This window comes from Nanorana parkeri, unplaced genomic scaffold, assembly GCF_000935625.1.
Source record: "Nanorana parkeri isolate BGI_ZX_2015 unplaced genomic scaffold, ASM93562v1 scaffold20, whole genome shotgun sequence".
NCBI classification, from domain to species: Eukaryota; Metazoa; Chordata; class Amphibia; order Anura; family Dicroglossidae; genus Nanorana; species Nanorana parkeri.
Genome location: NW_017306288.1, coordinates 2,378,884 through 2,402,383, shown reverse-complemented (window position 1 = coordinate 2,402,383; position 23,500 = coordinate 2,378,884). Strand labels below are relative to the sequence as shown.

The window sequence follows — 23,500 nt, the reverse complement described above, 5'->3', positions numbered from 1 at the left end:
GTCGTAGAATGAAAGGGAACCATGCAAGCTCCGCAGGAGACCTTTGATCGGGTCTTTTTGCTAGCACAATGCCACGGAACTGTGACTATGCCTGGTAAGGGGCCCTTTCTTGCCGAATGACTCACTGGTGATCTATGAATGCGGACAAGCTTCTAGCCCTCCCTCTTCATTAGTGAGCATTTCTATACAGGGGTCTATACAGTTCTCGGAGTCTACAAGCTATACAATTGGAAGAAAAAGCATCCCTACAGATTCTACCTTCTACTTAGGAAATGCTGAAGGACTCGGAGTGACTTTATTCATTAAAACAGGTTGCCATTAATTAACTGTCATAAGAAAATAAAGAACAATGATTTGCATTTTCTCTTGTACGCACTCTTTAGCAAATACTCATAAAAGATGCCTGAAACAGACATTCATTCGGAAAGTAGCCTCTGAAGTCTCCTTTTACACAGCAGCAGCAGGAGCCAGCTAATTATTAGGAATAGATCAACAGGAGAACAAATGGGTTGAAGCATAAATGTGAAAATAATTAACAAAAAGCAACAAAAAAAAATATAGGATCCAGTTTATTCGGCAACATGTTTTTGCAACCAGGTTAAAGACAAAAGTGGTTTTGAGCATTAGGTAACACCAGGGGGTACCACCTAAGCAGTTAACACAGGGGCTTGTTAAAGTGTTATGTTGTTGATAGAAAGGCCTCTAATTTCATTTTACATGAACAAAAAAAAGAATCCAGTTGGTGCTGAAAATGTAATTTAATTCCCAATGTCATTACTTTTAAACATATTAATGGGCTAAACCATAAACTTGGTTCCTATAGTCTTAATGGCAGGATTCCATGCAGTATTGTGGGTCTCTATCTCTAATGGAGATTGGAGTTCCTTGTCAAATGGTACCAGGAGGACACGAGAGCGGCATTCTGCATGTCTCAGTGTTGATCAGGCATGGAGTGAAGGAGGTGCTTGTTGCCCAATACCACTTGTGTAATACAAAACAGAAGCACAGCTAGGGCATAATGAACAAGGCCTCTCATTTCCCACCAGCACTAGATGTGAGTGACATACAGATCTATGTGACAATGGTACAGGGTTTCAGTACCTGCCTAACCCATATTCATGTAAACGGGCCCCTAAATGCCAAAGAGCCCTTGTGCAGCTGCCCAAGGTCTACCACCACTGACACATTTCACCCAATCACTGACTTAGTCATAGAGACTACACCCTTAATTGGTTGAAATGTGTCAGAATGGGTGGACCCTGGGCAGGACACCAGTGATGTGGTACAAGTTCCAAAAAACTATCCCAGTGGAATTCGGTGTGCAGCCAACTTTTCTTTAGTTTGTATGGGCTAATATTGGAGTAAGGACAAGCTCCCAGTGGCAAGGCTCCTGGCTCATTCCTTTCCTGAGCCGTGGAGGAGCAGTGTTTCTTTTGTGTGGAGCAGTGTTTCTTTTGTGCGTTCTCCTTAAACTTTTTCATAGAGTTTAAACAATGTAACTTTTTAAAAACATTTTAGAAGTATAAAATAAGATATTGTTTATTTCACATGATGATAAAATATGATACATGCACAATGAGACAAGATACAAAGGAAAAACAACATTATTGATTGATATTTTTCTGTTCAAAGGATTTACTTCTACTTCAGGGGCTCATAAAAAAGAATTGAAGAAAACAGGAAGAAAATCTGGACTGTTGCTCACAGTGACAAATCACTTTTCATCTTTTATTCTCTGGAAAACTGAAGCAAGACGTTTGATAAGTCAGTATGGACTACAAATCCAAATTTGTTACTGTTTTCATAAACAGACTTGTGTACTCCAGCAAACCTTACCCCATGGCTTGTGAGTGGCTGTAGTAGAATATAGACAGATACACAGCCATTAGAGTGTAACTCTGCAAATCTGTGTATATCTTTTTTTTTAATACAACCATGGATATATGGCACAACAAACACATAAAATGAGAAAGTCAAATGGAAACCTTCTTTAAGGTGAGCATTACAATAAGAATTACTTATATAGTACTTAGTAAATACATGGTGAATTTTGGTGTATAATCATAGATTTGTTGCACATGGAGAAGAATTTGTATTATACATTTAATTACAATAATGTGGATGTACATTAGCAATAACACACATACCTGAGAAAAATGAAGGCATTACTCATTTATTAAGGTGGACCTGTAATTATGAATCAGTAAGAAAAGAGAATTGGACCTATGCCAGAGAGCTCACAATTTGGCAAGTTAGAGGGGTCCCCTCTCCTGCACTTACCCCATTTCATTGGAAGCTGCCATTTTGGAATCTGCTTGCAGTGTTTTAGCCACTGAAACATGGAGTTTTGACCCACAGTGCAGATATAATAACTCTTTGCTAGTGCCACTGCACATTATCTCACTGTCAAGAAATAGTAAACAATAGTATAGTGGTTTTTAAATAATGTCCCAGCCCCTTGATGGCAACCTGTGGTATAAAGCACTTACCTACCTTTCTATTTTAGTGATATTCACTGACTGTGTGGCCCTACCCATTACCACACAGCCTTTGCAAGCTTCTGCCCCATTCCTATAGGTGAGCCATACTCATGGCAGCCTCTAGCAGTCCCTGAGATCTCTTATATGAACTAAAGCCTGTGTGTACTAAGCCTTAGGTGGTAAAAAGTGTCTCAGCAATGGGCAAGAATAATGGGTCCATCTTCTATATAAAGGGTAACAGTCTTTTTGAACTGTCTATATTATGTGAATCTGTAATTAGTAAAGGTAGGCCTAGTTCATACGGGCTTCAGCTTGTATAAGAACAGTGTTAACAGCAAACTTTTACAAAGCATGTGCAGTGCTTAAGGTAAGCTTTGTTGAAGCTCAAAAGGACCCATGAGCTCCATTTTAGGAATGTTAAACACAGATCTTAATGGGAACCTTTAAACAGGCTACTAGCAGGCTTCAGTAAGCTTTAGATCAACTATAGGCATGTTGAAAGCCTGCTTGAAGCTTGTTTAAAGTGACAGTCAGCACTCCCATCAAGATATGCGTTTAACATTCCCAAACTGGAGCTGACAAAAATGTTGTGTTCACGATGGTCTTATTCAACCTGAAGCCTGTGTGAACTAGGCCTAACAAAATGGCTGCCTTTACTGTGCCTCAAACCGGTCACTAGAACCTAGAAACCTGATTGGCCGCACTGTGGTAAATATCGGATAAGTTCCTCAAATGACCATCTCAACCTTGCCTTAGAGAGATCCTCATTAAACTGCTAAACCCAATTTCTGCATATACTGATTTAGCACCCAAAATATAATCCTAACTGTGCTTCTGTTACATCATTTTTTTTCTCTGGAAAATCAACAGCTACAACATGGCTTCCTCCAGAGCCTGAGGTCAGTAGGTCTTCTTTAACCAGTTGACATCCGCGGTGTTAAACCCCCCTTCCCATCCAGGCCATTTTTCAGTATTCAGCGCTGCGGTACGTTAACTGACATTTATTCCGTCATGCAGCGCTGTACTGAAATGAATTTTATACCCTTTTTTGGGGACAGATAGAGCTTTCTTTTGGTGGTATTTATTCACCACTGGGGGTTTTATTTTTTTACTATATTAAGGAAAAATTACCGAAATTTTTTTACTACGGGCGGACGGCAAGAGGTTAATGTGTCATTGCAGAGGTGCATTACGTGTTTCCTTTCAGAGTTTCCTTAAGTCGCAGGAGCTCTTCTTTGAAGTATTGAACAGCATGTAATATTGCATCCCTTTGATTGTCATCTTTTGCCTTGCTGGCGTATGCAGAAAAATGTTTGATGGCATCATCCAAAAGAATTTCCGGGTTGATGTCGCGTCTCTGCTGGCGCAGCATTCGTTCGCAGGCAATGGCATAGTTTTTGTGCCAAGTGATGGGGTGATTCTCTTGTTTGTTAATAACGTCTCTGTACAGCTGAAACATGACAGAAAAGACACTTTCCTTATCTTTGCAACACTATCAATGCCATATTTCATTGTGTATGTGCTTCTCCTATCCATTAAATTCCAAACCTGCTTCAAATTCCAATAATAAAAAGGTAGAGGGAGTATAAAAACACAACAGTAATTTTAACTAGAGTGACCATTTGCAATCAGTTTCTAATCTGCATTATGCATTAACTTGTAGCCATTATTAAAAATACTTTTCCAATTACCTTAATTTTAAAGCCCAATTTAAGTCCCAAAAATTTGTAGTCAGAAGTTTTACTAACAGCTGTCATTTTCATAGACTTGCCCATAGTTTGCAGCTGCAGCAATTGTACAACCAATAGTCAGTCCAAGGGCACCAAGGGTCTGTACAACCAATAGTCGGTCCAATAGGCACCAGAGTCTGCTCAGTGAATTCTGTAATTTAACAGGCGTGTCAGACACAATCCCTCCTATCCTTTGGAATACATGTCTGTGTCAGGACACCAGTGATGAGGGGTCTGTCCATTTCCCTTCTGCACCAACATACACTGAATGGGAGATTAGCAAGCCCATTTCTGATATGAGAAAACATATTTTAAGGCATGTTTAAGCAAAATCAGTTAAAAACCATAACATACAGGTTGCAGACAAAATAGGCGTGAGTGAGGCTTCAGTTCGGCTTTCATACAGAAATCCTGGATACTTGGTGCATTGAGCCCATATAAAGGTTTACAGAAAGCCTCTTTGGGGGAGTGTAACAATGGCAGCTCCATGTCACAGCCCACTGATGTAGCCGGCCTCCTCTGAACTACATCTCTCAGTAGATTTAGTACTATTTTTATTTTCAGGGAAGGCCTGAGGTAGGGATTATGGACTTGATAGACCACAGTGTCTTTCTACTCCTTAGCAACCATAACAGAGTGTTCTCCATCACTGTATGAAGGGCATAGCTGTGACTAGTGTTACAATAGAAATGGACAATTTGGAGACCCATTTGGGTGCACCATAGTGGCTTTCAGGAGAGACTGGCCTCCAGAAGATTCAGCCAAATATACAATTAATGCACCAAAAGGTAGGCTTGTAACACAGGATATCACATAAACCAAAAAAAAATGGAAATTATTTTATGTCATCACAGAATGTAATATTTACCGTCTACTATTTATGTCTGAGTTCATCTTTAAAAATGGCAGCTAATATTTGACTAGCTCTTTTTTTTTTTCTCAAGATCAAAGATAATCTCACACAGATCTCATACATTACAACAATGTAATCCAATTTCCCTGTGTAAAAATTCCTGTATCCTATATGCTAATAAGGAATTCATCAGTGAACATGGCTACAAGCGGCAAAAATACTGGCAGAATTCAAAAACGAAAAAAATGTCTGACAGATGCAGTCAGTGTAACTGGTTACATGAAAGTGTAATCTAATTCTACGATAAATGAAGTTTACCTTGTAAGAATAATAGTAGAGTTGATTCTTGACTGCTGCAGACAAATGAGCAGACTCAGCCAGATCAAAGATAAAGAAGGCTGTTTTAACTCTGGAAAGAATACAACAATCAAAGGTGAAATCACAGATTCCTATACACCTTCCATTGAACAACAAATGCATGCTCTGTGTGCTCAACATGCTCAACATTTTCACACCTTGCTACAAAACACAGTCAGACTTCCTCATTACACTGCATGCAAAACAATCTATACCTTGCTTCCCACATCTCGCCATTGGCCACTGCTTCCCACGATAACGATTCAAACCTTATAGGAAAAAATATCTGTTATGCATAAAATTTTATATCAAATTTGTAACCTATAAACCAGTTACATAAAAAATCTGAAATTGGCTTTTTATATTAGTTTTAAACCTGCAGAATGTACAAAAAAAAAACCATACATCTTTTCACAGTCATGTTCAAGGAGGTCATCCCTTCAACTTATCAGACATCAGTAAAGCCCTGGCTGTAGATCGAACTCTGCCCCATTCCAGCCAAATTAAAGAAATGGTCTGGGATGGAAGATCTCCTTTTACCTTCTAATGTGAAATTCGATTTATGGCTTTCCAAGAAAACTTAAAGTATCACTAACAGAGGTGAATTCTTTATACACTGAGTGGCCAGATTATTATGACCACCTGACATTTGTAGGCATATTAGCTATAATTTCGCGTTGTAGCTGCTAGAGGGCCAGACCATTATAAATAGGGAAGCAGGTTGTTTACCACAACAGTAGAAGTGATTTTTTTCTGAAGATATGGTTAAACAATGCGATTTAACAGCCTTTGAACGTGGGATGATTGTTGGCGCTCAGAGCCATGGAGCGAGTATCAGCAAAACAGCAGAATTCCTTAAATGTTCAAGAGCAGCTGTTGTTAAAGTGTTTAAAGACTGGACTGTCAGCCGAAAATCTGGGTCTGAACGTGTGAATTGTGGCCGTCAGCGACTAGTCAATGTTAGGGCAGAACGGAGACTGGCAAGACTGGTACAAGACGACAGAAGGGCAACAATGCCAAGAAGAATCGCCGCAGGATTGAAGGCAAAAGGTGGCCCAACGAAGTACTGATGGGGTGGTCATAATAATCTGGCCACTCAGTGTATATGCCTACAAGACTGTATTACAGGTCACATGGCAGCATGTTTCAAAAGTGTATGTTAAAATATATCTACAATCAAACAGTTGATCTATGGCCTTCCATAAAGCCCATTAAAATATATATGCTGCAGCACCTAATTATGAATTCATTTGCACTTCTAGTTTTCTCTTTTTGTTTCTGACAAGTCCCTCAAATACCAGTTGAGCCTGAGTCCACCTAATGCAGCTTCATGTGATGAAGTGGCAACAATGCTGCACTGCTCCAGAATTCAGAGCAGAGTTGTCATTCTTAAATAAGCTGTGCCTCCTTGCACCACAGTGAGATAAATAAATATTGCAGGGGGCATGGCTATCAGTACTTTCCCTGCTGATTCACGAGCCAGTAGCCTGTCAATCAGCACCTGGCCACACCTAGACCCGCCAACTGCTTTCTGGATTGACAACATTGCCTCTGTTGATGAAATCTTCTCATCTGCAGTGTCTAGAAGGGAGCATGTGAGACACAAATGAAGGAAGATTTGCTAAGTATAGAAAGGTAAAGGAAGAGGGGAAGGATGAAGCCCAAAAAAGGAGACAATCAGTTCTGCTACAGTGCAAGGAGAATGCTGATAGAAAGAGGACAGAGTGACAGAGTGACAGAGAGATGAGCTCTGATGTTTTCTGCTTCTCTTTTCTCTATCCAGTTACAGGGCGAGGATGGGAAGAGACCTGTAAGTTTTACTGAACTGCAGCAGAGGAAAATTACGTTTCCTGCCGTGCCAGACAAAGCTGTGAGGTAAGGCAGGGCTGTGTAAATCTCAGGACTGGTTGGACAGATATACAAATCCTTTGGAAAGTACAACAGCTCCCTTACATGTATTTTATCTGTGTATTGATCTCGTTGCCTGGAGTTTAGCTTAAAAGCTATACAGTGTATTGGCCCTTACAACTACTTAAACATATTTTTTGAATGCGACTCCACTTTAACTATTTTCCATACTCTGTTGCATCAATGCCTCAGTCTCCCCCATTCTCCTAATGTACCGAAGGAAAAAAAACTTGTGAAAAAAACACCACAATAATACATCTAGTAACCACAAAACACCAAGATCTATTGCAAACATCACACATACTTTCCATACTCTTCTGTCCAGTTATACAGGTTTGTGGTGAGTACAATCCAGTCTTCTGCATTGAAAAGTGTATTTTTGGGGACAGACTTCTCACATGATCCCCATGGCCACAATGAATAGCTTTTCCTCCACGTCGGATCACCCTCATTTATTCCAATACATACAAATATTTCCCTGCTGCAAGCAGAAGAGTAAAACATTTTAGAAAACAAAATGGAAACCAAAACAGCTTTTATATATATATATATCTATCATGAAAATGGAAGACATGACAATTTTTGGACTGCGCAAGGGTTTTACCCGACCCTGTCTTACATTTCCGCCTATGCGCACTGCAAAGTCAGACATTTTGCTTTATTTGGTACAAAACGTTTGTCACATATGGTGCTGTTTCATACTAAAGCTTTCAGAGTTCTTAGCGTACCTCATATTTCAAAATACTACTATGCAGCTCAGATAGGACAAGTCTCATTCTGGCATGCAGCTCCTAACGCCCCCCATAGCTATCTCAGCAACCCAGTGACTATCAATAACTTATAGCAACCAGCTTATTGGCACTGTCCTGTTTTTAAACCCATTACAGCCCACTCCTTGAACATATTGGGACAACATCAAATATTCCAGAAGTCTAATTTCCCCCCACTCTCCCCTACTGACCATCATAGGGAACCCAACTGTTTACTACAGATCTGGCAGAAATTTTACCACTTTCAGATGTCCCCTACTTACCATCAGCAAATTGTCCATTCATTAGACATGTGCGATACGTTTCGTTACGAATCGAAATTCGTACGCATTTCCTGAAATTCTTCAATTCGAAAGCATCCGAAATCCGAATTGCAGTTTCCGAATTATATCCGAAATACGAAATTCAGTTAACGAATTTTGGATCCGTTACGAACATTCGTTATGATAAAGTTAAAAAGCAAAAATACCTTTTGTTAATATATTGGAGTTGATGGTAGTTCTTTTTTTTTATCCGAAATACGAAATTCGGATCCGAAATCCGTTAACGGAATTTCGTATTTCGGATAAAAAAAAAACTACCATCGACTCCAATATTAACAAAAGGTATTTTTGCTTTTTAAATATATCATAACGAATGTTCGTAAAGTTACGAAAATGTGACGAAATTAACGAAAATTCGTATTTAGTACGAATCCGAATTGAGTTTCGGACACGAAATACGAAATTGTGAATCCACATTCAAGAGCTCTAGCACTGTTTCGATGCTAGAAATGAATTACAAATTGTTTTTGGGATAGCGCTTAGTCCCAACCAGGATCTCCAAAGCCCTACCGTCTACCCCTCCACTTGTTTTAGAGGCTACCAAACAGAAAGCAACTTTGCCCACATCTGGATTATGGGTTCCCTCCTTCAAAATAAAAAAACCCTTTTCAAGCCTTGCTGAACAAAAAGCCATTGGATTATACCCCAAATCATTTCAATTTACTTTGGCTTATTTTTAAAGCTGCAAAAAGAATTATAGTGCATTCTTGGAAGACACCTATGCTCCCCCTATGACTATTTTTTGGAAAGCTCACTGCATGACAAAACTACTCCATAAATAAGTTTGAACTCTTTTGGTCTCCATGGATAAATGTTTTCTTTCCACCAACCTTCCGTGGAGACTTGCTGACAATGTGAAGGAATCCTAATTTGGGCCCTTCCTGTTACCCTGTAGGGGAAGGCCACTCTCCTTTATGCTATTTTTCTCCCCTGAATTTCCCTTCTTCTACTACCCCCTCCCCCCATGCCTTACATCATTCCTAATAACAGAACCCCTAACCCTCCCCTGCAATCTGTAGATAGCTCGGCCCTGGCCAACACCACCTTACTGTTCACATCTCTCGACCTAGGCCTTTGAATTTCCTATAGTGAACCCCATTGTACTCTCTTTTACCCCGCAGCCTCACAGTACAGTTTGTATAAACTACTAATTGGTTACCAGCCGGCAACTGATGAGTCAAGCCCAGGGACATGTTGCCTTTTCTAATTAGTGTAACCCATGCTTACATGCTGTGACTTTACTGGCACGATTGTAACGCTGTTATAGCAATAAAATATATTGAATGAAAAATTAAGAATACAGCTGTAATACAAACATACTGTAGGTATGAGGTGTATAACATTTGCTTGCATGAAAGCAAAAGGGCAATTTTAATTGATTATCATAACATCACGTAACTACAATGGAACCAAACGTTTAGTACACAGAAATGCTTACTGTTCATTTACTTTGAGAAAGCGGTGAAGGCTGAAAGTCATTGTTCCATCTGAAAGTTGTGTTTCAACTGGGTTCCATCGATTGCCAGGAAAATAAACATCTGGTAAGTGTTTTACAGTCTTTGGTACATACCATGCATATGTCATCATCTGTAATGAAGCAATGAAACATTAGCATACCCCAAATAATATATATACACATATACACACACACACATATATATATATATATATCCATAAATGTTATTAAAAGCTATTTTTTTTTTTTTTATAAAACAACTTGTAATTTTCAAAAAGTTCACAGTAAATGAAGGCACAGTCAGTCTATTCCCACATAAGTCTATTTTCTATAGTACAATACACATTTCCTGTCTTCCTGTCTGGTGAAAGCAGAGGTGGCACAATGATCATTTAGGAGCAGTCACACAAGGATTTTTGGACAACCCTTAAGACATGACATGTTTAATGTGATCTGACTCTTGCACAGGTTCTTAGAATAGTCTCTTCCATGAAAAGCTAAGACAGCATTGATTTAAGAGAAAAGAAGTGCACTTTAAAAAAAAAAAAAGACCTTTAGAATTTTTGTGCAAGGGCTGTAAAGGACAATTATCTCTTCTCACCTCTTGATCCACTAAGGATAGGTCAGGGCGAAGTCCTTCACAGTAATGAAGATAACGCAATGAGTTTCCTGGCAAATCGCCTCTCAGCAAAATTATGGCATTTAATGGGAACGAGGACAAAATGTTCCTGCCAAATGTGTCCACCACATAATTGCTGCTTTGGTCACAAAGGCTAAAACAAACAGATATGAGAAACAATATTATGAATGTATTTGGTTTGTTCTTTAAACTTTAAAGCAATGTCTGCTTAGTAAATTTCCATAGCCAGTACAATAGCCACTAACACAAATTCCACGTCCACTAGAAATACATGTAATTTAAATTGCGTTACATACGTCACATGTCTAACAGAATCTGACACTTCCGGGAATGTCAGAGACTCAATATTCGAGCCTGGTAGCCTACATAAAGGTGCCATACACCTATCAATTATCGATCGGAAATCATCCACAAATGGTCTTTTGTAAGATAATCGATCAGTTGATAGGAACCCAACAAATTTTTTTAAGGTACTCCTGGCTGGATTTTTTCGAATGGTGAGGCTGGAAAACTTTTTTCGGATTGTACGAAAATCGATGAATTAGTGGCAGTTTCGTACAGAAAAAAGAAATCGCATAAAATCAACATTGCACGTGTGCAAACAAAAATCTGCTCTGATGATCGACGAAATTCGGTGAGTTAGTATTGCTAACGAACAATTATCAAAATTACATTGGTCTGTGCATGATGGGGTATTTGAGCTAGAATGAAAAGAAGGTTCTTGGCAGCAGCGAAAATTCCCAATCGAAAATCTATAGGTGTATGGCCAGCCTTACACCTACCAGCTCCTTGAACATTTTAAAACTAACTTGGGTGGTGCCCAGTGGTAGAGGCAATCAGACAACTAACATTTCCAAAGCATTGGACCCACCCATCAGTAAAGGGGAAGGTCTTAATAGTTTCCTTTTCCATTTGTAAAGTGAAGAGCACCAATGGCAGTTTTCAGTTTATAAGTATACTGTGCCAAAAAGAGTTTTGCAGAGAGAATGCAGATGTCTGCTCAAGTTGCAAAACAAAGTGAAATCTGTTTCCAGAATACAGTTTCCAAAATAAACAAGTCCTACTAGATCCAGGAACATCCAGTACATGCAGAGACATCGTAACAAAAGGCTTACCTATAGTTCACACTTATCTGACGAGCAACTAGGACAACAGAGAAAATCCATTCTAAGGAGAAAATCCAGTGCTTGTTGGTCAACTTCGCAGAAAGGCTGCGTGTTAAGGAAGCTAGGCCGAGGCCCGCTAACACACACACCACAATATTGCTCTGCATCCAAAATCTCTCCACCTGTGGAAAACATTAAGAGTTGGATGCTTCAAGCTACTCTGCTTTGCACATTGAACATATAGACAGTTAGTCAGCCACTTGGCTATTCAGCAATTTTAGCTTTGTAGAGAGTAGCTATTGACAGTGACACTGGTTTTCTAGTGAACTCTCCATAGGAATAAACTAACAAAAGGTTGCCCACTTTGTAAATGGAATGGGATTAGAAAGTCCCAGCATTACAAATAACTTCTGTCTATTAATATGAAAATCTTGTGATGATTAGTGATATTGAGTACATAACACAGAGCACAACATTCAGAATGCAGCACTGTGAAGTGTATAATCTACTGCCCAGTGTACAGAAGGGAGATTCTGAAATATTAGCACAGTGTACCAGGTACTCACCAGATCCATTCATTCCAATGCACTCAGTACACCCCACCATGCACCACGTTATACTGAGACTGTACACCGATTACATCTCATACTTGACAAAAAGTTGTCATCAGTGGATCAGCAGGCTGTCGTTTGTCAGACTGCCTTGACCAGCAGTCTTTATTTTCCCTGAGCTTCTCTATGACATAAAGCTCAACCCACTTCCTGCATCACTTTCCTGTCCCTTCCATTACTGACCCTTTTCACACTAAAATGTGCCAAATGAGAAGGTGGTGGTGGGACTACCTCTCACTCCCTCTCACGTCTTGGATTTTGTGTTTAATATACAAAAAAAACCATGCACTTCAGAAATGGAGAAAGGGGACATTTAGCTCACAGTGATGCACTGGTTGTCACTAGGGCAGGAAATGAAATCTCCCCAATGGGGTTACAGGTAGCATTACAGAGACCCTGTTGCCAGACTATACATTTCTACAAAAATCTTCCCATGAGAGTGTATTTAATGTATTTTATGCAAGCCCCTCCTTGGTGTACACATCCAAAAGCTTGGAGACTTCTGCTGGGTGCCACCAGCATTGATGTGATATCAGCATCTCCGGCAGACGCAGAGTTGACACTTAAGTGATGTGCTATAGTATAGCTCTTTGCTCCTCCCCTGTCAACTACATACAAAGTTATGTAAGGAAGTAAAGGAAGGGGCAATGGAGCTGGGCCAGCACAGACAGGAATTAGGCACTCCCAGAAGTGGAGAGGGTTATGATGTCCAAGGCGGGAGGAGACTGTGCTAGAGAATTTGCTTTTCCTGGAGCAGTCAAATTTGTTAGCAAGTTCAAAAGCACATCGCAAGCAAACAAAAATCACCTATAAAAAGGAAACCACTGCAAGTAAGCATTTACAATACTTGATTGCTTTTACTTGCAATTTTTAAGTTGGTGACAGGGTGTCTTTATAAACATTTCTTCACTATCTAGAATTAAAAGTTTTGGTTGGCATTTTACTTTAGCCTGGATTAGACTGTACAAATTGTACATTACACACACACTGTATACTGACCTGCACATATATACTTTTTTTATTTAATAACTTTCATTTTGAAGAAAAACAGATACAACAAAGCAAAAGTAAAATGATATACAAAATACAAGTAGAATGTGCAAGGACATCGATACTTTTAGTTAACCGACTTACCACTCCCAGGAAGAGAGGCTTAGCAATATCTAAATTAGCCCTCCAAGAGAAAAACAAGGAATAGCCAAGCAGCATTCCGGTAAAAAGACCGACCTCTGACATGTGCGAGCTTCTGTAACAGAAATGTTCAGATACAAAGAGCAGAAGAATATTTTGCTGGGTTAGTCATTAAAAAAAAGCAGAGCAACAGAGAATTTAACTCCAATAGAGTTTCTAAAAAACAACAAAGATATTCACAGCTGTTTGGTTTAGCAGTCAGCAGCCCTTCCGAATTTTAGAAACAGACAAATTTATTAAAAGACAGAGGTAAACTGGTGAAATCTGGAAAATTGCTGATTCACCTTAAAGAAGAACTCCAGGAAAACGTTTTGTTAACTCTTGCAGTGGGGGTACCCGCGCTATTTATAACAGCTAATAACATTTTATTTATTAAACATTTATATTTATATTTTTTTATAAAATGTATATTTTTTATTTTATATTTATTAACATTTAAATGTATGCTATTTATAACAGCTAATAACAGCTAAAAACAACGGCCACTATTCCTTACTCTTGCTATTAGACCTCTCTGCTGCTTTTGACACTGTTGACCACCCGCTGCTCCTCAAAAAACTCCACTTCCACCTCAACCTAACCACTGAACCATCACATTCTCAAACAATTCATCCCCACACAGCTACCTCCTCATGTATCATTTCCCCCTCCTCTTTCAGATTGTAAGCCCTCAGGGGCAGGGCCCTCCTTACCATCCTGTCTTGAATTGTATTGTAATTGTAATGTCTTCCTTACATTGTAAAGCGCTGCGCAAACTGTTGGCGCTATATAAATACTATGTAATAATAGTAATAATAATATAGTAATAAAAATATTTATACTCCGCAAGTTATACTCAGCCGAAGCTTCAGGCCGGCCAGCTGTCACAGCATTCCCTCCAGTCTCTCTCCTCCTCTGGAGCATTGGAAACTTCCTCAGTGTCCTCACATCTAAACACAGTGCGGCATGATTTACAGGACCTTAGACTATGGCAGAAGAGGGAGAGAGAGGCTCTAGGGACCGGTCTAAGAACAAACTGGCTCACAGCATAGGGTGAGTATATCATTTTTTTCCTAGAGTTCTTCTTTTATATATTGACTGGCTTCGCCCCTATGCACTTAATTTTTTGTGTGTTTCTCAACGCACATTTCCATGTGGTTGTGCAAGTTTTCATTGTGCTCTTTCTTGAATTATATGCTCTAGGGATATGCATCTACGGAGTTGTGAGAAGATGCTGTCATATAATGTAGCTAGACCAAGAGCATGTGGCCTGTTACCAGAGGTAGGTCTCAGCATTCTCATCCACTCCAAGTGACTTCTAAGGGCCTTACAAAGCGCATGGATGGATGAATTTTCCATGATGCAACACAATGCATAAATGTGAGCCAGAACCATTGAAAACAATCAGATGCCAAGTAACCTGCATGCTGATGCATCATAACAGGCGTGTGAACATGACCTTAATGCAGATATGTGATTTGAATAGGATCACCCTATTTAAACAATTCAGGAATAATTATAATCAACTGCATTATGCTATAGTACATTTTAGAAACCTGTTGCATTAGCCAGTAAAATTGCATACATTCATTTTTCTTTAGTTGCAAAAACTGGAAAATGGATAATAAGTCAAATCTACACTTCAAATTACCATATTTTTACTAGACAGAAACAGGCCACATTGAAAACTGCTGAGACATGGCTATAAAGGAAGAATATGAAACTAATAAAGGAAATTGTTTAACCTACCTAGTTATAAAACATAATATCAGTGCTAGAGTGGCTAGGCCTGGAGCCAAGGGACTGATCTCCGTGAACATGTGACTTATTTGGAACCTGCACGAACAAAGAATGGATCACAATTTATATGGATACGTTCAGTCTATGTAAAAACTGCAAACAATACATTTAACTTCTTTGCTTTCTTTTGGTCTGCTAAATATATATCATTCAGCAGCATTTTGTTATATCTATTTGATGCAAGTGCAAAACATAACTGCCAAAAATCTTTCTGTGCGCTCTGCCTCTGTTGACTGTTACAACAGTCAAGAACTGATAATTATCAGTTAGCAGCGTTTACATTCTTCTCTGTGAACTACAGAATCCTTCTTCCCCATAACACACTTTCTATCCTCAGGTTTAGATACTCTTTTTCAATAAAGGGCATGGAGGGTAACAGAGAAGAAAGAATGGGGGACAGACATTGTCTTAGATTTATGCAGTTAGGGATACTTTATATCTGCTTGGACTTTAAAGTGAACCTTTCCTGGTCTAAATACTGCCAAAGATAACAATACTACTTAACTGTAGGCACCTTGTGACACTTGTAAGTACCAGTTTTATCCTAAAAATATATCTGCAGAGCAGAACCATGAATGCCTCACTCTTGTACCCTGCCCATACAATGCCCCTCTAGATAGGCAGAGCCAGCTGTCACTCACGCAGCTGGGTGGCTCTCGACAGCATTGTCGGGATTTGTCCCGGCTGTGGCTGTCTCAGTATACCGCGAGCTGTAGCTCGTGATATACTGAGCTTTGGGTCATGGGAGGATGCTAGTATATGTCCTCCCGTGACCCTTAAGAGAACTATGGGGAAAAACACTTACCCCATAATTCTCTTTTAGGGGTCAATATTTACCTGTAGAGAAGCTGAGGCCCTGTTTAAAGCAGGGACACTGGAACATAGGAATTGAAGAGTAACATTGGTACTTGTAGGGACCTTCAGCAATGATGTTTCCTTAGACATTGTCTATACAACATCAATTTAGCAAAATAGATTAAAAACCTTCATGACTATAAAAATAAAGTATCTGCATAAAGTGTCTACCTTCCCCACATTTTTTCTCCATGGCACTCCACTCACGTGTTAACTACAGGTAACTACAGGGATCTGAAAGATTCTAACTTGAAGCTATAGATTCAGAATACCCAAAATAACACTGCACCATAGCAATGATATATTCAAGCATTAGTTTTAGAGTAAAATTTTGCTATGGTCCATCAGTTATAAAGAATGTATACTGTATATTAGCATAACATTAAAATAGTTAAAAACCATATCTTACATCAGCATTTCTTTCATACTAGATCCTGTTTCTGATTTAGCCTGGGTAAAAAAAACACATTAAATTAATTTAGTTTATTAAAACTTACATTATGGTCTAACAGCATAAACTGCAAATACAAGCATACAATACCTTGTATTTCTGGTAATACCTCTGAAAAGCCTTTCTGACTTATTTTACTCGCTTTGAAGAGCAGCTTCACTCAACAAGTTTGTAGTCCTCTTCATGTTATTAAACCACCACTTCCATGGTGTAGCAAGAATACCTAGATTCTTGCTTATCAACTGACTTATCTTCTAGAATGTCCCAGAAACCCTGCAACCTACGCTTCTCTGTTATGCAAAAAAACAACAGATTCCATGGAATTAATGCCTGGCGCTGCTTACTCCTGCACCTCACTATCTATTACTATAATAGGTGGATTTTCTGCGAATAATGAGAAAAGGAAACAAGAAGGGACCAGGTTCTCAACCACAAAAGTGACAGTTTTCTAATACAGTGGGCCACAGGTACAATTTCATGGGAATCAAAATCATGTTCAAATTGATAGAGCACTGATATGTAATACTGGCACCACTGGATGCCTTTACATCAGCTTCTCCTAATTTGCCCAAGGAGCCCAAAATCCTAGAGCTATCACTTTGACCAGCTTGCCTGTTTGAAAGCTTGGCCTCTCCCTTCATGTGACCTACTGTTGGCCAGTGAGGCCTCCCATGACAGTGATGGGCTAATAGCGTGGTGCCGTAGGGGCAATCAAGGGCACAGATAGGCTTTTGACTGCCTCAGAGATTCAAGTTCTAGAAGATGGGGATACCAACAACATAGGTATTTATCAAGAGGGCAGCTTGCTGATGAATCCAACGATGACAATAATAACCACTCAGAAGCTGGCTTTCTTTCTTAGTCTCTTTCAAAATCCTTCTTGACTGCAATGTATTTTTAACCTATACACAGAAGAAACCCTCAACAAACACATCTACAGAATGTAGAAAATTATACAGCCAATGGGAAACAAGAAAAGAAGACATTCCAATCCCTCATTGGCTACATACCATTCTGTTTTTCTATAAGGGTTCTTACAATGCCTTATCTGTATTATATTCAGGGGTGCTTAGTAAAAAAAAAAGTACCACTGGAACAATATAAAAAAGGCACTCCTGTGCTTTAACCTGCCCTGACTATTAACCAGAGGTAGGGATTTATTTCCAACAGCTGTATTCGGCTAAATGCCAGATTGACCACTTGAGAAAGAAAATGAAAGGAATTTCTTAAGGATGAAGGAATAATATTGCAATTAAAAGTTCTTCTGAACTTTAAAGAAGGCAAAACAAGAGAGACGTTATTACCAGACTGAATGTCCCGTACTCCTCTCGAAGTAAATGAGTCAGGAGCCCTTGAATGGATGTCTGGTCTCCCCAGGTCCACCGTGCTTGATTGAAGTACGAGGAGACAATGAGGTACAAATACGGTAAGAGTCCCACGGCGAAGCATGCAGCTAACTTCAGCAAATGTTTCAAGGACAATTCCTACACAGGAAATAGTGTCTGTTAATACCAAACAGTCTTTATTACAGAACTATTCTGTAGAATTAAAATAGACAATCAATGATTTCCAAATAGAAAAGGAGGCATGTTATAGAACCCCTGTACCTAAAATAAAAATACATGCAATGACATTATTCATTCGTTTCTGTTTATATTTCACGTGCTATTTTTATGTTTTTCTCCACATTTGCTTGCTAACTTAGCTGACCATAAAAAGTGGCAGTGACGGGGTTGGAACAAACTATAATACTGCCATGGGTGCTGGACCAGTTATAGAAACAAATTAAACATATGAATAAAGAGTGACTGTTAAAAGTAAATGTGTGACTTTCTGCACAGCTGGAAATTCTGATCTAATTTTCTGTACAGTTATGGGTACTGTTATGTGTATGTAATGGCTATAGGAAGCTCATTCATATCATTTGACTTTACCATCTATAGTTATCAGATAAAAATATCGTCTTGCAATAGTGGTACTTTAAATCAAACCTCGGCTTTGCCCAGGCAGAGCAAAGCAACGGGTTCACTTTAAAGATTACCCCACCAGCCATTAATACTTATGTTTCCTTGCCGCTTGGCCCCCCCAGGAGGGAAAAAAATACCCTGTAATTCAGAATATGGGACAATGTGCCCCACTCCCCTTCCTCCCAATGCCAGCACTCGTAATTTATTCTTCTTGCTCCTGACAAGTAATTGGAGTGCTAAAAGAGTGAATGTAAGACAAGTACGAGTTACTGGTAGAGGCGCGTGGGCAAAACACGGGTTCACTTTACCTTGGGCTGTTCTTGAAACAAAGGGCATAGAAGCAGTTAGTAGTGCCAATTGAGACTGCATATGGCCAATTCCTTACTCCAGTTACTGGCAGTTAAAATGACACTGAACTTAGGAATTAAATCTTAAAAATTAATTCAGGAACCTGAACTATTACCAAAAACGTATCTTATTTGTGTATCACTCGGCTGTAGATCCTCAAAAAAAAATCTCTATATTCATGCTGACACTGTCCTTCCTTCTGGAGGGTGGCTACTTTTGTTCCCCAAGGTCCCTTTGTGTGTTGTAAGCTGGCTCCCATAATGGACTACAACCTCAATACAAATTAGTAAACCAAACATGAGATTGTAGTCCATCACGGTAGTGAGCTCGGAGCAGTGGCTACTGTACAACATACACAGGGACCATGGGGCACAAACGTAGCCACCCTCCAGAAGGAAGGACATTGTCAGCACCAATTCAGAGATGATTTGATGATCTACAGCCGAGTGATACACAAATAAGAGACATTTTTGTTAATAATTAAGGTACTTGAATGCATTTTTAAGATTTAACTCCTGAGTTTAGTATCACTTTAATAATTGAGTATGGAGGATGCTGGCCACACACATCACAATATCCTTTAGGTTTACCAAGCACTGTGTAATGTAAGGACCTAACTGACTGGATATAAAATTAGGTAGGCACACTACATAATTGCTAGCAAATCAAAATGAAATTGTATAGAGAATGAACAATCAAGACTGTATTGCACGTGGCCATCTTTAGAGAACTGTAGTGTGACCACAAAACAAGCCAGTTTGATCAAATGCTGAACAAATTATAGCTGGATTCTGATTGGTCCTTAGGGGCAAAAATCTCAATTTTTCATCTCCTCCATTTTTATGTAACCCCCCGACAGAAGAGTCTGGAAAAACATCAAATAATATTTTACACATAGATGATTTCCCAATCTGTAACTAGTCGTGGTGAATGCTGTCAAATCTCATGACTTTGGGGATTATTTAGAAATTGCTTCAAACTGATCTCTTTTGCATGGCATAGTGAGAATGTAAGTGAAGCCAATATTATTAGCGTGGGCTCCTAAGTATCATATAACCTGCATCGCCTCCTCTCAAATCATATTCACCAGATCCATAGGAGCTGCAAGACTCAGATAACCTACTCGGAAAATATTAGCACAGGGCTGATATTGCATTTTCTAGAATATCTGGTATTCATCGAAAATTATCAAAATTAGGGCAGAATTCAACATCTGTGTTACACACCTATCAGCATGCGTATGCAGAGCTGTTGCAGGATATGGTTTTACAGAAGACACTTAAAAGTATAAATTTTAAGAAATTCTATTCAAAGGAAAAATGTATAGAGCTCAAATCCACCTCTGGAAATTATGATACTGTAAAGTGATATAAAACATTAATCAACATTTAAAAAAATAATTCTACTAATACAAATCTTTACAATACTAAAAATGCTCCAAACAATGTGCCGAACAATACAAATATTGCTGAGGTGTGTCACCATTATTGTTCCATATGAAATTGGCATTCAAGTGTTTAAAGCTTTATTTTCTCATATATGTTGTTTTTTTTAATCACCCATTCAAACGGCTCCTCTTTCGGCTCTGCTCAATTTATACTTAACACCAACCAAAAATGGCCTGTAGCCTGTAAGATTTAGGAACTCTTTATAGCAGGGTAGGCAAACTCCAGCCCTCCAGCTGTGATGTAACTACAAATCACATGAGGCATTGCAAGAATCTGAAAGCCACAGGCATCAAATTGCACCACAGCTGGAGGGCTGGAGTTTGCCTACCCCTGCTTTATAGTTATTTCCTTAAAAGGAGAACTATGAGGTGAGTGATTTTTACTCAACCTCATAGTTCGAGCCGACGTGTGACAATGAAACTGTCACACGTCGGCTCAATAGATCGGGAAGTGAAAACATACCGTCGCTCACTCACTTCTCAATCATCTCCCTGCAGAGAGCCGTGACTGTTACTCACTGCTCCCTGCAGGGATTCCCCCCTCCCCGCTCCTCCAGCGCTAACAGGCGGGAACGAATGGGGGAGGGGGTGGGTACAGTTGACTCTGCCTCTAGATAGGCAGAGCCAGCTGTCACCCACGAAGCTGGGTGGATCTCGACAGTAATGTCGGGATCTATCCCAGCTGCGGCGGCCTCAGTATACCGCGAGCTGTAGCTCGCGATATACTGAGCTTTTGGTCACGGGAGAATGCTAGTATATGTCCTCCCGTGACCCTTAGGAGAACAATGGGGAAAAACACTTACCCCATAGTTCTCCTTTAACCCCCCTTTTCCCTAGCATATATTCTATTTTTCTCACTTCCTTGATGCTCTGTTCTGCTGCACGGACCAAGGATAGAAAGTCCTGTGTAAGTTAAAACCATCTTGATGGAGCTTACACAGGGCTATGGGTTCCTTTCCTGGCCCCATGTGACAGCTCTGGGCCCATCCTTAGCCACGAGCATTGTCACATAAGAAAAAGAGTGAGCCACATGCTTACTCTTACCCAGATGAGCCGGTTACTTGTTGTTGCTCTTGGCAACTCAACGGGGAGGTGGGGGATTGGAGAAAAGGTGAACTTGTGGTGGGGGGGTGATGGAGATAAATTAACATTTTACTTTGCCAGCATGGATAGGCTTATTTTAATGAGCATGGCCGTATTTCCCTAACACTTATTATCTGCTGCTCTGTTCTGCTGCACGGACCAAATATAGAAAGCCCTCAGTAAGTTTAAACCATCTTGATGGAGATTACACAGGGCTATGGCTTCCTTTTCTGGCCCAGTGCGACAGCTCTTGGCCTATCCTTAGTCACGAGCATTGTCACATGAGAAAAGTAGTGAGCCACATGCTTACTCTTACCCAGATACAGGGCCGTCTTTACCACAGGGCAAAAAGGGCAGATGCCCTGGGCCCCATAGATCACAGGGGCCCACAACAGCTGTCCCTTTCGCCCCGAACAGCAGAGAGAAAAAGAGCCGCAGTAGTGTCAGTGGGGAGACAGACCGGCCATGTGTCTGTGAGCCTCCTGCTTTGATCTCCTCCCCTGGTGCATGTCACAGAGATCAGGCACGGAGGAGAAGGAGGGGGAGGGCACAGCACAACGTGAAAGGTAAAAAAAAAATAGCAAACTATGTAATATCTTTATTAGCAAATATCTGTATTTAACTTTACATGGACAGCAAATGTTAGCACTTGCACATGTTTGGACTAGGAGCAGAACTGGAAAGAAAGAATCAGGACTGTATTGCATTGCAACCTATGCATTCATATATAGAGGCATTTGATAAAAATGCAATGCACCGTGCAGCTAGTGTTCGGGGGCATGCAATGTAAATTCACTACCGATTTTACTAATATAACCAAGTAGTGCTACATTTGTTCTATACTACTTGATAAATCATACAATAAGATTTGAATAAAAAATCTTATTGTATGATTTAACAAGTGGTTCAGAACAAATGTACCAATACATGGTTATATTAGTAAAAATTGGTATTGCATTTACATTGCATGTACCCGAACACTTGCTGCATGATGCATTACATTTTCAACATATGGATTCTACATGTACTGTAATATAGACTTATGGGTCAAAAATCTATATTGTAGAGTTCATTCTGTTGAAAATTGCTGAGTCCATTGCGTTGCAAGAGCTGAGTCCATTGCAGTGCAGAGTGCCGAGTCCATTGTATTGTTGAGTCTGTTGCGGTGCAGAGTCCTGAGTTGATTGCATTACTGCATTGAACTGTATATACAGTATATCTATATTCACACATAATTATTATTATTATTATTATTATTATTATACAGGATTTATATAGCGCCAACAGTTTGTGCAGTGCTTTACAATATAAGGAAGACATTACAATCACAATACAAATCAAGACAAAATGGTAAGGAGGGCCCTGCCCGTGAGGGCTTACAATCTAAAAGGGAGGGGAATACATATTTTTATTTTTTAGTTTCAGTGGAAGGTGATGTAGGTGGATATGGGGGGGTCTAGGTCTGGAAATTGGGGGGGCAGGTGATGGAAGTGGATGGGTTGTGGGGGCCCATCAGCAAAATTTTGCCCAGGGCCCACTGAATATTAAAGGCTGCCCTGCCCAGATGGATCAGTTACTTGTTTCTGCTCTTGGCAGCTAACAGGGAGGTGGAGGAATGGAGGAAAGGTGGGCTTGTCCTGCTGGGGTGGAGGGGAGCGGTGATAGAGATAAGTGAACATTTTACTTTGCCCGTGTGGATAGGTTCACTTTAACGAGTAAGGCTGTATATCCCAAACACTTATTCTAACAATCTCTCTAGTTCCTAAACACTATTTTTTAATGCTGACTCTACATTTTATACTGCTCAAACCCTGGTGCCTTATTATAGACTTTACAGAGCAGAAGGTTATATGAATGTGTGCATATACAAGAATGACATACCTTATGAGAGACCAGCTGAAAGAGAGCCCACAGTACTATGCACACAATGTACAGCACAATAGTGTGCTGATTACACAGGCTAATTCCGCAGCAGAAAGCGCCATACAGAGAAACCTGAAAAGAAAAAAATAATTACACGCAGCAGACGAAATTCAGTTTTTATATAAGTAAATAAAGGCTCTAGCAGCCTAGTACAAACTCTACAAAAGTAAAACAGGCTTCAAAGGTGAAGTTTTGCATTATTTTATATGACTGATTAATATC

General features: G+C 39.7%; 1 protein-coding gene across 1 annotated transcript in view; it reads right to left on the bottom strand.

The window, feature by feature from the left end:
• Window positions 1-3,653: 3,653 nt before the first annotated feature.
• Window positions 3,654-23,500, bottom strand: part of TMEM260 (transmembrane protein 260) — a 63,744-nt gene continuing 43,897 nt past the window's right edge. The window contains exons 5-16 of the mRNA XM_018562397.1: window positions 23,237-23,350; window positions 17,815-17,994; window positions 16,469-16,509; window positions 15,154-15,240; window positions 13,369-13,480; window positions 11,633-11,805; window positions 10,479-10,650; window positions 9,860-10,008; window positions 7,633-7,809; window positions 5,636-5,689; window positions 5,382-5,472; window positions 3,654-3,930 (exon numbers count right to left, since the gene is read on the bottom strand). Of these exons, the coding sequence (XP_018417899.1) occupies window positions 3,670-3,930; window positions 5,382-5,472; window positions 5,636-5,689; window positions 7,633-7,809; window positions 9,860-10,008; window positions 10,479-10,650; window positions 11,633-11,805; window positions 13,369-13,480; window positions 15,154-15,240; window positions 16,469-16,509; window positions 17,815-17,994; window positions 23,237-23,350 (1,611 nt within the window). The 3' untranslated portion in view covers window positions 3,654-3,669. The remainder of the gene's footprint in view (window positions 3,931-5,381; window positions 5,473-5,635; window positions 5,690-7,632; window positions 7,810-9,859; window positions 10,009-10,478; window positions 10,651-11,632; window positions 11,806-13,368; window positions 13,481-15,153; window positions 15,241-16,468; window positions 16,510-17,814; window positions 17,995-23,236; window positions 23,351-23,500) is intronic.